This window comes from Oryzias latipes, chromosome 19, assembly GCF_002234675.1.
Source record: "Oryzias latipes chromosome 19, ASM223467v1".
NCBI lineage: Eukaryota > Metazoa > Chordata > Actinopteri > Beloniformes > Adrianichthyidae > Oryzias > Oryzias latipes.
Window position 1 is genome coordinate 19,164,072 of NC_019877.2, and position 15,330 is coordinate 19,179,401.

The window sequence follows — 15,330 nt, forward strand, 5'->3', positions numbered from 1 at the left end:
TTATGACTCTGTGGTAGCCTCTGTTATCCACTACGCCGTGGCCTGTTGGGGAGCAGGCAGCACAGACCGGGACAGGAAGAGACTCAACAAGCTGGTCAGGAGGGCCAGTTCTGTCCTTGGCTGCCCACTGGACTTTGTGGAGGAAGTGGGTGAAAGGAGGATGTTGACCAAGTTAACATCCATCATGGACAACACCTCTCACCCACTACATCAGACAGTGGAGGCACTGAACAGCTCCTTCAGTGGCAGACTGTTACATCCCCCATGCAGGAAGGAACGGTTCAGGAGGTCATTCATCCCAACAGCTGTAAGACTGTACAATGCCACAGTTTAAAAATGCATGTACAAACTGGTTTTTCATACATCCATAGCTCATCTGTATATTCTGTGTCTTTACTTTATTTATTTAATTTTATTATTAGGCATAACATGTGTTATGTTGTAATAGTGTACATAATTTATTGCTTACTTACTTTTACTTTTTTCTATTTTTGTACATTTTTTTGTATTTGAATACTTGCACATTTGGGAACACCCCTCACTTTTGCACATTGCTGTCACTTTTCTTTTCTCTGCTCTTTGGAACTGCTGTGACAATTGAATTTCCCCAATGTGGGATCAATAAAGAATATCTATATATTGAAAAGGCATCAAAGCACGTAAGCTTCTGTTGTTTTAAAATAGGCAGCATAAAGTCGGCCAAAATAAATATGCAATCAAAATTTTATTTGAAGGTTTTAGAAGGCCATTTTGAAAGCTAATAATTTGCTTTTACTGTAAAAAGAAGTTTGGTTCCCTCTTGTGGTCCAAACATAAAACTGCACAAGGAGGGAAAAAAAAGACAAATATATCACTACACTTCCCATGACGCATCATTGCCGGTGAACGTTGCGTTTGTGATAGTCGGGAAAAAAATAATCAAAATAACCCGCCTGCCTTGACAGCCAGCTTTTTAAAAATAATTTAAGAAATTGAAGTACGCCCATTATTATTTATTTTATAAATTACGACTTAAAACGTGTTTATTCAATTTTTTACCTTTCCTTAAACGTTATGCATTTTAGAACAGAACAACGAAAACGTGTGCTGTGTAAATAATAGACCTATATGTCGTGCAGTTATAAGTTCGGGCCTCAAATGAAAAGTTAATTGTTATCGTTTTAATTTGAAGTAAAAAAAAATTATGCGTCACGATGTTGCCTTTCGATTTGAGTGGGTCACTCAAATCTCCGATGCGCACATGAAGGCCACGCGAAGGGAGAGTGGTTAAATTTGGTGCTGCGACAGCTCGCAAATCATGTAAGTTGAACATGTTTACCATGAACTTTTGTTTCAATGTTAGATTTATGAGGGACTTTACTTTAATTTTATATTAATTACTGAACGAAATGTAATTTTTGCCACTTTGTGTTGTCTGTAGGCTACTTTTACTTTCGATTTTCAAAAATGTGTGTGTTTTTGTTTTCTTTCATTTTGTGGATAGTAAAAGTAAAAACATTTGGACTGGTAGCTTGCGAAGTTTCAGTTACACGTGGTGAACACACTTTCACCTTTAAACGTCGGTGTTCAGGCTGTAGAAGAACTGTTGTTTTTTTTAATAGTGTTGTTTGTTTATTGCCGGTGAGTAAACAAATCCTAAAAGAACGGGAACCGAACTTTAACGAGCCTTCCCATCTGAGAGTGCGGGACGTAGACACCCGCCGTCAGCAGTCAGACTCATGATCCTCGCTTGTTTCTTGTTTGCAGAGCGCGGCTCTCACCATGATGGAGAGGGCTGCAGAAGAACTGCCGCCGGCCGCCGCTGATGCGTCAGCCTCCACCTTCTCTCAGGTGGTGTTCACGGACATCCCCCACTCATATCCACCCTCAACCACCGTCACCTGCCGCTACACCTACAGCACTGCCTTCCAGCCCAACTCCAGGGACTGGGTGGGCATCTTCAAGGTGGGCAAAACTGGCTTTGTGTTTGCCTTTTAGTTCATTCACATTTTTCAGAAATTATTTTTATTTTTTCCACAGGTGGGGTGGAGCACAATCAAGGATTATCACACCTTTGTTTGGGTGGAGCAAGAAGAAGGACAACTGACAAGTCAAGCTGTGTTTAAAGGTTAGTGTTGTCATCTCTGACATCAGCTGGAGGAGGTTTGGTCATGTTTGTGATGAACACTTTCATGTTTGATGTACAAACTGTGTTGGAGACCTAATCTCTCGATCTGTGTTCCTCCGATTAGATCAAAGCAGAAACATTTAGTTGAAATGTTGAATCTTTAGGCTGCATTGTGTTTAACGGCTCACTCCGATAGTCTTTTAATTACGATTATGTTGTTTTTAGCCAAAAATTAAGTCGTTTTATCTGACATAGTTTCTGCAGAGTGGCTGGAGATCATTCACCTCTGAGTTGTGGGGGAGACTGTTGGCATGGAACAAACTCGCCCCCCTTCCCCTCAACCATCTGTTTACAGTCTCTCCCGCAAGCTTAGAGCCCCCATACCCCCAAACCAACATTGTTGGTGCAACAAAATGGTGAGCAGTTTTGGAGCTATCCAGTGATGTGCAGTGAGGTTCACGACTGGTGAGGCACTGATGTCATCAGTCAGATTTACAAACATTTGAACCCTGCAGAGTAGCTTATTCACCAGGTCAATGCGCCGCTCCTTCTGAGTGACATGTCTAAACAAATTTTACACATGTAATCCTCTAATTAAAGAATGATGCTAAGCAATATTAAAGAATGGGACAGCTGCACTTGACTTGCTGTCACTGATTCTATTTTTCTTTAGCCGCAGTGTCACATCCTCTGGGATCACCGGCGGCCTCTGCATTTCCTAGTGTATTTCTAATGTACAGTTTAAGCGAATAAAAAAGAGGAAATGGGTCAGAAACGGGCACCAAGGTAATCAGATGGTTGGCGAGAAATAAGCAAATGAACAAATTACAAATAAAGCGTCTTTTATGATGATGGAAACACAGAGAATAGCTGTTAAACGCCTTGTCCAATGATTTCGACCAACAGGTTGGACATGTCTTGAATCTGTATAACACAAGTGCATACATGGGGGACACCTCTGGCGAGAATCACTTCAAAGATGGCACAACATCCAGCTTTTATTTTGATAGTTCGTTTTGATAATCGGAAAGTTCATTTGCATTTTAGATAAATATTTAGTTTAGAGTTAAATATTTAGCTCCAAAATAAATATTTAGTTAAAAAACTAAAAATATGAATTAGGATTTAAATATTCATTCGTTAATCTACTAATCCGTTCTTTCCCTTTTCACATCCTTGACAGGTCGCCAGTCTGTCGCAGGGCAGATTTAAATATTTATTTAACTAAACCAAACATATAATTGTAAAAAATATTATTTACTGGTACCTTTAAATCAAATATTTAGCTTGTTAACTAAATATTTAGTTAGTAAATGTAAAATTTATAAATGCATAAATTAAAAGGTGAAAATATGCATTTGAAAAAGGAAACCTGCTTTTTTTCCCTTCTAAAACAGGCTAAATAACCCAAAATATTGCTGTTAATACTTGACTGTCTTACTTTACAAACGGCATCCCATACAGGAGGTTCTCCCAGATGACTGGACAGCAGCTAAAAGGAACCTGTGAGGAAGCATTGACTGTATAGAAGCACTGGACGGAGTGGTTCCTTCCCAAAATCGCATTCCAAATAGGAAGTACGCGCTAGCTCCAAGCAGCCACAATCTCATGGACTTCCATAGAGAAATAAACAGCTATTACTCAGTCATTATATTGGTCAGAATAACCATTCTTGTTAGCTACCTTCTCTAACATCTTAATGATCCTAATACTTTTTCTTTTTTTACTTGTAACTTATTCAAGCTGTAAACTGACCAATCAGATGCCTCAAAATAAGTAGGTGGTCTCATGTCAATCAAAACACTTGATTGACAGATTCTCCCAAGCTTGCTTTCAGTGGTAGGGGTGTAGACTTCCAACAAGCTCACTCCTGATTGGTGAGAACAGTTGCCATAGAAATGTTGACTCAGATGGACTCGGACCAATCACAGCTTACTCACAATTTCTGGTTCCAACATGGCGGTGTTCATATCACAAAAAGACGACGACTGAATCAACTTAATTTCATTAGAGCTGGAAGTAAGAATTTTCTGTAGGTGACATCACAATCACTATCTGCATCATTTCCTGTGCCTTTAAATTTTTCAGAACTCTCTGACCAGCAGGCAAAAAAGAAAATTTTGTCGAACCTAAAAATCCTCTTAAGATCTTTTATTTTCTTTTGCCAGTTTTTGTTGAATGCTGACTTATGATTACTAATCAACCTTTAAAAAAAGAAAAACCTGCTTTTAATTGGTGGAATTTTTAACTTTTACCTTTTTACCAATATGAAGCAATCCAAAATAGATAAATAAAATCTAGTAGCAGTTGTGCAACAAGACTGTGTTTTATGTTTAGCATTGTCTTTTGTATACATTCAGAATACTACCTCCCTAAAGACGAGCTTGAGTTCTACCAGTTCTGCTACATTGACAGCACCGGGCAGGTGAGAGGAGCCAGCACTCCTTTCTGTTTCCAAAGTGCGGCAGAGCAGAGCATGGGCAGCATCAGCAGCTTCGACACTTTGTTCGTTACAACACAGGTACTAAACCGGAAGCACACAGTCCTTTCAAAAGAAGAGCATGCCTTCTTTACAGATGTGATGAAGCAGCCCAGTCAGAGAAAAAAATGTGTTTAATTTGCCAACTATTATACATGATTACTAATGTATTTGCAGTCTTCTTTGCTGTAAAGAAAAGTAAATAAAAGTTTGTGATCAGGTTCTACTGACACACAAATTCCCATGAATGTTGCATTCAAGTGTCTGTTATACATTTCATTTTTGCATGACTTCTGCCCTTTGTATACTTTTCTTCCATTGACCTCAGGAGCAGGTCGAACAGAACCTCCGTGAGAAAGATAAGCTGCAGGAGGAGTTGCATTTGATGAGAAATGAAAATGAAAGCTTAAGAGGCTCCCTGCAAAAGCAGCAGAAAGAAACCGCTAGCTTCAAGGTCTGCAGATGTGCCCCGAAAGTTTTTTCCATGTTCTCCTGTTGTGCAACAAAATAGCTCTTTAAAATGAACTTTGACTAGTTGACACAGTGCATTTTGGATTACGCAGATGCTGAATGAACAGAAAGAGGAAGAAAGGTCAAAGCTAATCGATGAGATGGATCAGATCAGAGCTGAGAATGAAAAACTGAGAAACCTGCTGCAGCTACAAAAGCAGGACAACAAGCGCTTAAAGGTTCGTCTCATTTTCATTCACAAAAGCTACTTTTCACTGAATGAAATGTGTGAAAGCTTACCTTTGGTGGCCCTGCCAGGAGGAGTTGGTGATCAAGCTCACCAAGCAGATGGAGCTGGAGCAGCAGAAGACAACTGAGCAGAAAGCACAAGACCAGATTTCATGTATAGCAGCTGAGGTAAGAAAATGTCTTTATCTTCTTAAGGCCCGTCATCAACCTCTTTCTGAGCCGATTGTTTGTTTCTCTAGGACAAATATAATCGAGCTGTAATGAAGATCAATCAGCTGAAAGAAGAGCGCGACAATCTCAGGAAGAACACAGACGCTCAGAGTGAGGAAATTGCCCAGTGAGTGACACAAAGTCTTCTGATATTTACTAGAAAAGAAACAAGACCGCTGGAAAAAGTAATGATATAATCTACTCAGATCTTAACGATTGTGTTTTATGCTTTAGACTGAAAGCCAGACTCAAAGAAGGAGTACGGGATCTGTCCAAAACGAAGGACAGCATCCAACTTCTGCAGGTGACTCCGATCCTCCCTAGATTTATTCTGTTACCGTAAAAAACAGATCAGTGCGTTTACACTTCCCATTTAAATCCAAATCTGACATTCCAGATCTGGTATGGGTGGGACTCTGCATCTGAAACTTTAATAAACAATATATATATATTTTATAAAAAAAAGCTCCTCTCAACACAATAAAATAAGATAAGATAATGTTGGATTTGGAAAAACACTTCTAATGGATTATGCTGTGTGTTATAGCTACAATAGAACATTTTGAAAGTTAAGTTGTAATGGTGGCTGTACAGTGGAGCAATAGTTAGCACTCTTGCCTTACAGAGGGAAGATCCTGGTTCAAATCCCAGCTGTGACTTTTCTGTGTGGAGTTGGCATGTTTTTCTCCTGCATGTGTGGATTTTCTGGGCATTCCAGTTTCGTCCCACAGTCCAAACACATGCTTCATAGATTATAAGTAGTGTATCTCTAAATTACTCCTAAGTTTGTGAGTGACCCGGGGCAGTGCGGCCACCGGAGTCTTTACGTAACTTGAAAAGTGCGAGCGGCACTTACACGGCATGCTGTCCAGCCCGGCCTCTCCGACGCTCCAAATCCGTTTTGGGTAAAACCTATTTTCCACTGTACTCACCACGTTTTCACCGTGGTGTAAACATTGCGTCATTTTTGCTGACACAGGGTCATAATGTGTTTGGTGGAACGTCATATCGGTCATTTAACACCATGGGTGACGAGAGGCTGATCACAGAGGTGCAGAACCACCCCATCCTTTGTGATACTGCACATCCTTTTTACAAGGATAACAACAAAAAGGAGAGAACCTGGGGTGCAGCAGGACTGCAGCCATCTGTAGCCAATGTGAGTCATCTGCCGTAGCCAGACCGCTTCACCGGAACGGGACTGGATGCAGTGTGAGCCCAGAGTGAGAGTGTGCAGCCCTGCAACAAACAGGCAACATGCTTATAGTGTACCCCACCTTCACTCAACAGTATCTGGGATAGGCTCCAGCAGCCACGTGACCCTGAAAGGGATAAAGCAGATTCTGAAGATGGATGGAATTTATATTAGTATTTCGGATATTTGGGAGTAATTTTTGAACAGGCCGGCTTAAAATTGAAAAAGAAGTAGGAATGGTTTCAACAACATATGTACAAAAATCTACAGAGTTTGTGAATTTTTTGCAAGTTAATCAATGATGGATTTTGGTTTAGTTGTCTTCGTGCTACTTTTACCTTTAACAGTACTTGTTCAGCCGAACACAGCTCAGGACAGTGAATTAGTGTGTACAGCTGATGCTGAAAGATGATTTGCCAAAAGCATGCAAACAGTAGTTGTGTTGTCTAACACAAAACCCTTCTGAACAGAGCACTATTGCAGTATTTAATGAAGATCATTTTAGCAATTTTATGGGACCAGTTATGTAGCTGGCCTTTTTTTTTTGGCTTTTGCTCAGACCGGCTGTCTTTCTTCCCAAACTGACAAAAATCCACTAGAGAGATAAGCAGGTGTAGTGGATTGTTTCTGTACAACCTTTTTTCTTTTGTGAATGAAGGACTTTCAAGGAAGTTTCAGGCTGCTGTTCCATGACGATCCTGCAAACAATGAAGCAGCTCTCAAAGAAAAGAAAAAGTGTTTCAAGCTGAGTTAAGCTGAGATGTGAATCATCAGCGAGGAGAACAGATTGACTCAGTGCAGAATTGACAGGCTATGAAGCAAAACAGCAGTTAATTGTTTCCTGAAAATGTTCTCAATTTTTGTTTCCAACTAAACTTTTGTAGGAAAATTTGAAATTAGCAAGGTTAGTTCTTCCTTTGTTTTCTCTAAAATATAAAATATCTCAGCTAATAAATAATATGCACTAAGGCTGGTTTTAATCAATTTGGTCAAATATATTTATCATAGAGGATTCAGCCTTTCCCTTTGACGGCACATTCCATTCTAACTTACCGTTTCTCCCTGAATAAATGTACAAATGTGTGCTGTCAAACCCGGTTAAATGCTGTTTTTCAAAAATTGATCTACATCTGACAGGCTGACCTTCTGAGCAGCGAGAAAGAGAAGGAGAGACTCGCTGTACAGCTGCTGAGGTTGCAGAACGTGGATCAAAGCTTGGACAAAATGAAGAGGGAAAACATGGAGTTATGCAGGAGGCTGTCGCAGCAGGACAGCCCGCCAAACTCCCCACTGGATGGCATGGAGGTGGGACCAATGAGGGGAAAAAAAGAGAATGCAGGAATGTCAGGTAGAAGCGGTGCAGTTTTAATGGTGTTCTTCATCAGGTGCAGTATCAGGCTCTCAGCAAGCAGCTGCAGGACACTCGGATGAAGCTGGAGAAGGAGAGTCGAGAGTGCAAGAAGGCAAATGGTCTGATTGAACATCTCAGCAATGAGCTGCAACAAGTAAAGCAGCAACTGATGAGGATGGCCTCTTCGTATGAGCTGGAGCAGCGAAAAACCAGCAAGTATGAGGTAAGCATCCAGGCGTCTGCCTGCATTCTAAAAGAAATGTAATCCTTAACATTAAATTCGAAATATAATTCCGACAACTGGACAATTTCACTTTGGTGAACACAACGGTTTTGAAATGCTAGAACTAAAAGGTTTTCCTTCCTCTGCATTCCTGCTTTAGATGCAGATCAGAGAAATGAACGAAATGTTTGCAGATCGAGAAATCCTAGCCCAAGGAAGAGAGCAGGAGTTCAGGCTGTTAATCCAACAGAAGGAGGAGCTGAGCAGAGAAAATGAGGTGCGCGCCCATCAAACTCACACATCCAACTTTGAAGAGACTCATTTCAAACAGTTTGTCTGTCTGGTTCATCCATTAGGCGCTCAAATCCAACTATGAAAAAGTGCGTGAAAGTATGCAGACTTTCGGAAACTCCAGCACAGCTTCTGCTGCTGACTCTGGAAACATGCAGCCTGACATCACCTCGCTGCCTGATGACGCCGACACCACCCCTGACCACAGGGATGAAACTGAGCAGACCCAGCATGTGTCCACAGGTAAGGATGCTCTCCCAGAGACGGAGCCCTGCTTTACTGTGTCATAGGGAGCAAGAAGGGGAGCTGCTTCAGAAATGTATCCCAGCAATCTCTTTTAAAATACACATCTAAAACATTTATTCCAATGGTTAAACATCTTCCTGCAAGACTGAGCTGTAATTATGTTTGGATGCGCACAGTATTCCTAATAAATGAATAGCAATTATAGAGGAAATCACAACAAGATCAAACTCAGCAGATCACACACTTCTGGATGTTTGTAAACATTTTCTAAAGGTTACAATGAATAAAATCTGACTTTTGTCATTAAAAATTAACTTATAACAAGATAAACCATTTGACCTTCTGTGTCCTAATAGTTCACTAATGTTTGGATTCAAGTTCTCAAGTCAAACGGAGAGAATATTTAGATCTGAGCGTCATTTATGCCCGCTTTTTAAAGAGTCACAAAATCATTCAAACACGCTGTCTGAGTTTCCTCACTGCTACTTAACCCTTAAAAGATTATATAGCGTAGGATTATCCAGTGCCCTGGATTTTAATGCAGTTCAGACATATGCTCTCTACTTTTGCAGAAGTAAATACCTAATAAATATTAATATTTCACAAAGACTATTTATAAATGCATTCATTGTTTTATGATGATGAAAACTTGGATGATTTATAAAAAATATATGTATATACATTTTCTTATGTCTATATTAATCAATCTTGTGGGCATCGATGCATATTCTTTTTTTTCTAGAGACTTCTAGGAAAGTCCACTGGATTTTGGAGGTGTACATTCAGACACTTCAACAAAATAGTGAACCCTCTATATAGTAGTGAGGAAATTCTGACATAACCATAATGTACTCTTGAGTGTTGATTTTTAAGTATTCCAAATACAATGTCCTGCATGTTTGGAATGTTACCATATTATTGGATGTTATAAGCTGCTTCTCATCCAGGATATGAGTTTATTAGGAATGAAATAAGAATATCAGCCTGAATGGATTCATTGTTTTGTTTTTTACCATCAGTGATGCAGTTTAGTGTTTAAGAATATTTCCATCACACATTTTCAGTATATTTTCTTCATCTTGAAAAGAAACTGTGGCATTAAAAAAAATCTAGCTGTCATAGTTCATGACAAATATGATTGTTCCAAAGCTGTAAAAACGCTGTCCAAGAGGACTCTGTCTGTTACTTGTTCTTAGTATAAATCTGTCCCCAAAGAAAAAATAGAACTGCTGAAGGGAGGTGTCCATTTTTGTTTTTCCAGCATGATAGAAGCGGCAGAATACCCAACATAACATAACGGCTGATATGTTCCATTTAGTATTACTGAACCAGACATTAGCTTTGTAAATATAAATGTTTTATGTCATAAAGCAAGATTGTGTAGTATGTTAAAGTCAGAGAAAGGCACTGCTGCTGCTTTTAACTGTCTTATTTGATATTTAATGCAACAACAAGCTGTTTCATCTCTCCTCTGCAGGTCCCATCAGGGAACAACAGGAAGGGGAGGTACCGGTAAGTTAATAATATTTGTTGAAGATTGATAAAAGCTCAAAACAAGAAAAATATGCAGTTTTTACTTTAATAAACTTGTGTTTTTTTATGTAAAATGCTGTTTAAATTTCCCAAGGATTTCATGAGAGACCATTTCCCTCTTAGTAATGGAGTCTACCCATCATTTTTTGCCCAAAATTTCAAAGTAAAATCAGTCTGTTGTTTGTTCTTAATGTTGATCTAATCAGCAAACTCCCCAATAGTGACAGCTTTGATTTCATTAATGCAATGTTGCCCCACGAATACTTTATTTTTCACATTTCATGACTATATCAAAATTATGAAAAGAAAATTCAAAATTGTTTTTTTGTGTTTTGGCTTAAAAAAACAGCCAAGTATCAGTTTGAGTTCCCCTGAATCTGCCTTTAGCAGATCAGGAGAGACAACAAAGGACAGATTACAATCTGTAAAACAGGTTTTAATAACATATACCATTAAAAAAATGTGATAAGTGTTTCTATGAATCTCAGTTATACAGAACAAGATTTCTAGATTGATAAACGTCAGAGAAATGCCTCTATTTACAAAAATAAAATGTGTTGTTCATTTGTTGATTTTCACCATTTTTAAATCTGGAAAAATCCTTTATTTTATACCCAAATTAGTCATAAATGACATCTGGGGAAATAAATTTGGAGCCTAAAAACCTGTTCTGATTGACCTGATGGTCATCAAGTCTTTTCAGGAAGAGCAGATCAGACAAATAGTGACTTCTAAGTTTGTTGACAACACAGATTCAATTAATACTGTGGCTAAATGTAAGCTTCAACATCTCACATGATCCTTTAACACCCACAAGTGATTCATCTGTTTACAGTTTATTTTTAAAAGAGGTCCTAAAGCATTACCCCCTTCCTATTTTGGTTTGTCCTCTGAAGCAGAGTCTCCATTTGTTTCCACAGCCACCGCTGGTGTGCCGTCACTGTCAGGAGAGGTTTCCTGGGATAACCCAGGAGGAGTTGGATCAACATGAGCGGAGCCACAAAGTGTGTCCCTTCTGCACTATGATCTGTGACAGCATGGAGCAGTCCGTGTTTGAGGACCACGTCTACGGCCACGAGCTATGAAAGTTTCAATTACACTTAGTCTGACAGTGTTTGACAAGATGGGGGGAGTGGATCATTTACTGTTTTTATTTTTAGCTTTAGCCGTCTGTTCTTACAGCTTGTTAAAATCTTAAACCTGGCTTTAATTTCAGTATAAAATAGCTGCTAAGCTGGTAGCGTTACTCACTTAAGTCAGCTTCTCAGAATACTGCAGGGTGTGTGGGGCTGTTTTTGTTTCCATAGGTTTAAAGCTTATAGACTGAAATCTGAAAACATAAAAATAGTTGCTTAAAAGCTACCGCCTTATTTAACACATTGAGACCCGGGTCTAAACATTTTCCTTTAAAAAATATTTATTTCATTTAACCAGTCTTATCGCCACAAATAAGTTACTTTTGTTCAGTAAATGCAATGTATACTCTTCAAGTTTTGTTTCTCAGTTTTGTCAAAAGACCAAAGTAAGCCTATGTGGCCTTTAGTGTTAAGATTTCAATTAAATAAATACATTTACTTTGTGGAAAGTTCTTAAAAGTTATTAACATCTGATGCAGAAATCTAACAAAAACGTTTCAACAATCTCAGATTTTAAATACTTAAAAGTTAAATCTAGAAAATTAAAGAATTGATTACTAATAAGTATTACTGTTACTTATTTAAAGTGTTTGTCTTTTTTCTTGAATTAATGCCATTTTAGGAATAAATTGTGCCAAGCAAAGCATTTAAAAAAAAAACCTTACATATTTTTAATCTGTAGAAATTTTTTTAGTTGTCTTTTACGTTTAATTTAACCATTCAAGAACCTAAAATGCTAAATGGTGTGTATGTAATGTTCCATGATGTAATCAGGTATCCAACTGTTTAATATAAAGTATATGCATGAATGTTAGGGTAATTTAGGTGATAAGGTGTAAATGCATAAAAAAATAAAATGAGTACTTAAACATCTTGGTCAGTTTTAGTTAAGCTTTATTTTTTATACAGGAAACCTCTTCTTTTTCGGATTATGTACATAATAAATGTTCCCTAATAAGTATAAAGCAAGTTTCAACACACTGAATTTTTAATCCAGTCTTTTAAACCACTTTGACTCAAAGGTTTTATCAAAGGTCACCAACTCTGGGCTAAAGTAACAGAGGGCGGTGCAGAGGGGACAGAAATGTGCGTCATCTCCAGATATATTTTGTTTACAAATGTCTCTAGATATGGCATCCATCAAGTGACACAAATCCATTCATCAAGGTGTCATCTGGTTGGCCTCCTCTGGTGTGACGTCACGAGACGAAAGCTCGGAGAAGAGCGCCGGCAGCCAGTATTGAGGCTCTCCAGCCGCCTGAGAGTCAAGCCAAGCCAGGCCTTCCTTTAGCAAGTGATCCTGAGGATAGGAGAAGAAAAACAGTTTAAGCAGTGTGATGGTTAGCATTTATCAAACCGTACATATTCAACACTAAAAGAGCAGAACTAGGCTGTTCAAATAGATGCAGGAATCATAGGAAAAAGAAGTGATGTTCGTGTGACCAAAAAGTGATGGAAATAAATAAATATTGGCCACACGTAATACATGCGGGCAAAGATGCAAACTGCAACATTGCCCGCACATATTTCAGGTGTGTCCAAGGCTAAATGTTGTTGGTCAATGAATTTAAGCTGTCACGCACCTAGGTGTGTGACATTTGTTCTCAACAGTTGACCTGGGGGAGCGATGAGCTGTGAGCTGCAGACACAGCGCCATTTAGTGTATTAACCCTAACTTTAAATCTTCCTCCGGATCTGTGCAGCCAAGAAAAAAGTTCAGCACTGGCCGCACGGATTTAGAAAATTATGTGTAAATAGTCACTTTCTTCTTTTAGTGACAGAAAAAAAATATTTTTATGACATTTTCATTCAACTTAAAATGCTCATTTTTATGGGCACACACACAGGGTTTCATTGAAACCAGTTCACAATTACTTACCAAGACATGACAGGCTCTTTCCTTCTCCCATTTTAGACCATCCTTGATTTCACTAACAGTAACATATCCTTTTTTCTGTAATATAAAGTAATTTTAATTATTGAGCTTAAATGTACTTGATGGCAGAAAACAGACTGGTGTACAGAAACATGGAAAGTATCACATATCTCCCTTACCTCAGCCAGCTGTAGAACTACAGTGTGATCCATATTGAGCTCTGCTGGAACTGACTGAACCAAGTAGGAACCACCAACAGGAATCATCCCAAAACCACTCCCCATTGCTTTCAGTTTTTTTATGGCTCTTACCAAGTCGTCCCTATGAAGCACAAGTTCTCTCATTCAAAAAATCCCTATACATGAATGAAGTCTTAATAGTAGAAAATGTGCTTTGAAGACGGAATCTGAGTACAACTTACTGGCTCACATCTTGGGCATATTTACCGCGTCCCTTCAGAACTCGCTGATGAAGCTCATCTAAAGTTATAAGTCCTGTCGGACAGCAAGTATGGGACAATCAATTTTTAAAAGCTACAATATTCCACAATCATGAGTTGATATTATGGACATTTATTCCCAAATACATGCCTGCATTTAGCTTCACCGTTGAGAATGGAAATAATAGTTTACGATGAGTAATTACAAACCTCCATTTCTGTGCTTCAGAGCCAGACAGACTTCAATGATTTGTACACCAAGCTCGTAATAAAAATCACCAACACCAAGCATCTCAGACCAGAATCCTTTTCCAGCTGTGAGGGAAAAGGGAAACATTTCAGTTGTGTTGAAAGTTTAAAAAAAAAAAACAAGACCAGTATTGCAAAACTGAGCAAGTATTTGTTATCATTTTGATTATTGTTGGTTAAAACCAGACAATTCCTTACATGCAAGAGGGTCAACTCCAATAGTGGCACACATTTCCTGAAACTGGACCCTGAACTGGGAGTTCTTGCGAATCTCTTGTTTGTGTTTGCTGGCAAACTCTTCCAGGTTGGACTTGAAGGTTTCTAACTGTTTGGACATCTAGCAGAAAACCACAAGCCGTTTCGTGAATGAGTAGGTGTTTTTTTATTTTTTTTAAATTATTTTTATATCCCCATACTGCAAAACCCATAGAAATGTGCATGATCTCAAATGTAAAGCCATCACTTATATAATGACATTTTGACAAGGTGACTACATCTGACAGCACATGTTTTAATAAGATACATCAACCAAAGTAACAAGGGTCTTTTAAGAAAATACCCCTCTACAGTATTCTTTAGCCAAATCATCTTTATAACAGAAATAAATAATGTAAGTTAACAAAAAATAGATCAAATTTACTTTTTTTAAGCAACAGCACACTATGTATTATGAAAACCAAGAAATGAAAGAAGCTTAATCAAAGAATCTCACCTGGACAATCTGATCTTCTGCAAGAACAGTACCTCTTTCTTTATACTTAGCCTGAAATAATTTAAAAAACAAAAAATAAGAAATGTGCTTTTAGACATGATTAGGTACTACATAAATTAAGCTACAATCAATGAATCACAATCACGACTCGTTTGACTCAAAGGGGAAAAAACAATTGTACAACCTCTGCCAGCTTCTTTTTGGCAATGGCTCCCGCACCAACACCTCTTCGCATTTTGCCACCTGGTGTTCAGAGCCACAGCAGAACAATCTCAATTTATAGAGGAGAAAATACCAGGAGGTTTTCGAGATTTAGATTAGAAATGTCAACGGCAAATATGCGGAATGCTGCTGACAAGCTTTGTTTGTCCAGATTATTTTCATTTACGAGTTCCTAAAAAAATATTAGTAATCTTTAAGGTTAACTTTTCTTCTGAATCATCGTCGTTAGGAGACTAATAGTTTAGTATTTTCGGCGTTTCCGTAGCAGTTCAGTCTAATTTCGAAAAGAAAACAGATGGGAAACAAGGAAGTTAACTTATTCGTGGAAATTTACACCATCACCAAATTACACAGCGCCCCCT

At 38.5% G+C, this 15,330-nt stretch overlaps 2 protein-coding genes across 4 annotated transcripts; one reads left to right on the forward strand and one right to left on the reverse strand.

Moving 5' to 3' along the window:
- The first annotated feature begins 1,198 nt into the window (after nucleotides 1-1,198).
- On the forward strand, nucleotides 1,199-12,346 carry LOC101164514 (calcium-binding and coiled-coil domain-containing protein 2). Of its 3 annotated transcripts, none has more exons than XM_023949517.1 (16): nucleotides 1,199-1,299; nucleotides 1,747-1,944; nucleotides 2,020-2,107; nucleotides 4,468-4,628; nucleotides 4,915-5,040; nucleotides 5,150-5,275; nucleotides 5,355-5,453; nucleotides 5,525-5,622; nucleotides 5,730-5,799; nucleotides 6,475-6,654; nucleotides 7,828-7,995; nucleotides 8,076-8,264; nucleotides 8,425-8,541; nucleotides 8,621-8,798; nucleotides 10,279-10,313; nucleotides 11,255-12,346. In XM_023949517.1, exons 2-16 carry the CDS (start codon nucleotides 1,762-1,764, stop codon nucleotides 11,417-11,419), a joined length of 1,983 nt encoding a protein of 660 aa, XP_023805285.1. In that variant the 5' UTR covers nucleotides 1,199-1,299; nucleotides 1,747-1,761; the 3' UTR covers nucleotides 11,420-12,346. The 3 variants fall into 3 exon arrangements, with proteins under 3 accessions (XP_023805285.1, XP_023805284.1, XP_020567607.1); XM_023949516.1 differs by lacking the exon at nucleotides 1,199-1,299 and adding an exon at nucleotides 1,359-1,620; XM_020711948.2 differs by lacking the exons at nucleotides 1,199-1,299; nucleotides 6,475-6,654 and adding an exon at nucleotides 1,367-1,620.
- A 1-nt stretch (nucleotide 12,347) lies between these two features.
- Nucleotides 12,348-15,308, reverse strand: snf8 (SNF8, ESCRT-II complex subunit). The gene is made up of 8 exons (XM_004080653.3): nucleotides 14,931-15,308; nucleotides 14,747-14,797; nucleotides 14,233-14,371; nucleotides 13,996-14,100; nucleotides 13,768-13,840; nucleotides 13,526-13,667; nucleotides 13,350-13,424; nucleotides 12,348-12,770 (listed from the first exon to the last, which is right to left on the reverse strand). The coding sequence occupies exons 1-8, from the start codon at nucleotides 14,979-14,981 to the stop codon at nucleotides 12,633-12,635; spliced, it is 774 nt and encodes a 257-aa protein (XP_004080701.1). The 5' UTR covers nucleotides 14,982-15,308; the 3' UTR covers nucleotides 12,348-12,632.
- Nucleotides 15,309-15,330: the final 22 nt, after the last annotated feature.